At 50.5% G+C, this 1264-nt stretch overlaps 1 protein-coding gene across 1 annotated transcript; it reads left to right on the top strand.

The window, feature by feature from the left end:
* Positions 1-270: 270 nt before the first annotated feature.
* LOC123981904 (growth arrest and DNA damage-inducible protein GADD45 gamma-like) lies at positions 271-1211 on the top strand. The gene is made up of 3 exons (XM_046067143.1): positions 271-446; positions 570-777; positions 889-1211. The coding sequence occupies exons 1-3, from the start codon at positions 307-309 to the stop codon at positions 1000-1002; spliced, it is 462 nt and encodes a 153-aa protein (XP_045923099.1). The 5' UTR covers positions 271-306; the 3' UTR covers positions 1003-1211.
* Positions 1212-1264: the final 53 nt, after the last annotated feature.

Genomic DNA, 1264 nt, shown 5'->3' with positions numbered 1-1264 from the left:
AGTGATCAAACTTCTTGTTTTAATGAAGCTATTTTTAGTTTCAGTCCAGACTGCTGCGCTCAGAGGGGGAGCGTGCGTGGCTCGATGACCCCCATCAATCTGCCACGAGCCGGAGAGTGACAATAGCATTATCATACCAATACACCATTCCTTTAGCCAATCAGAGCGCAGCGCTTTCACTGCGCCGCACGAGCTGGATAGTATAAAAAGGGGAGGCTGCAGGTTTGAGGGCACTCCGCTTCTTTTCGGATTTCGACTAAACTCTCTAAAGCTCTTCCTTTGCGGAATATTTTCATCATCTTCAACATGACTCTTGAGGAGGTTCTGATCCAGAAACCCGAGCGTGCTCAGTGCACCGGCAAAGCCCTGGAGGAGGTCTTGGTGTCCGCTAAAGACAACGACTCCCTCACCGTCGGTGTCTACGAGTGCGCCAAAATCATGAATCTGTAAGTATGAGACTCTCAGCTGAAGAGTAAATGCTTACTACATTTTCATCAGTCGTATGATGTAGTTCGGATACTTTTTGGATGAAATCTTATGAGCTTTTTTCCTTTTCTTTGTCTCCACAGTGACCCGGACAGTGTGTCTTTCTGCGTCCTGGCCATGGATGAGGAGTTTGAGTGTGACATCGCTCTGCAGATCCACTTCACCCTCATCCAGTCCTTCTGCTTCGACAACGACATCAGCATCGTCAGAGTGAGCGACATGCAGCGTCTGGCTGAGATTGTTGGCGACAAGGCGGAGCAGCTTGAAGATGCCCACTGCGTCCTCATCACGGTATGTGGCGCTCAGCTAATGTGTTTACGTTATTCTAAATCATCTCAGCAGTGTGATGCTTTTGAAAAGAATCATGTGACTAAAGCCTCTCTCCTCTTTCTCCTTGAACAGAACCCAGCTGATGGGTCTTGGCAGGACCCTGCTCTAGAGAAGCTGCACCTGTTCTGTGAGGAGAGCCGCCGTCTGAACGACTGGGTTCCTGAGATCAACCTCCCCGAGCCTTGATCTGGGACTCGGCTCCTCTCTTGCTCAGATGCTGTAAAGCTTCTTATCTGGAAATACTCATCCTGATGAACAGGATGACCCTGTTTCTGCTCATCCCTGGATACTCCTGAGGAGGATTCCCGTCCAGGCAGCACGGCGCCGGCCCGAGGGGCCCCCGTGGATCGTCGCCTCTTGTCCCGTCCATGCCAAGATGACTCTCATTCTTTATGTGAATGAGGTCAGGTATGCCACAAGAGCGACACATCGACCCTCATTCTTTGTG

Source organism: Micropterus dolomieu, linkage group LG13, assembly GCF_021292245.1.
Source record: "Micropterus dolomieu isolate WLL.071019.BEF.003 ecotype Adirondacks linkage group LG13, ASM2129224v1, whole genome shotgun sequence".
NCBI lineage: Eukaryota > Metazoa > Chordata > Actinopteri > Centrarchiformes > Centrarchidae > Micropterus > Micropterus dolomieu.
The sequence above is the reverse complement of the archived record's forward strand: the minus strand, read 5'-3'. Positions and strand labels throughout refer to the sequence as shown.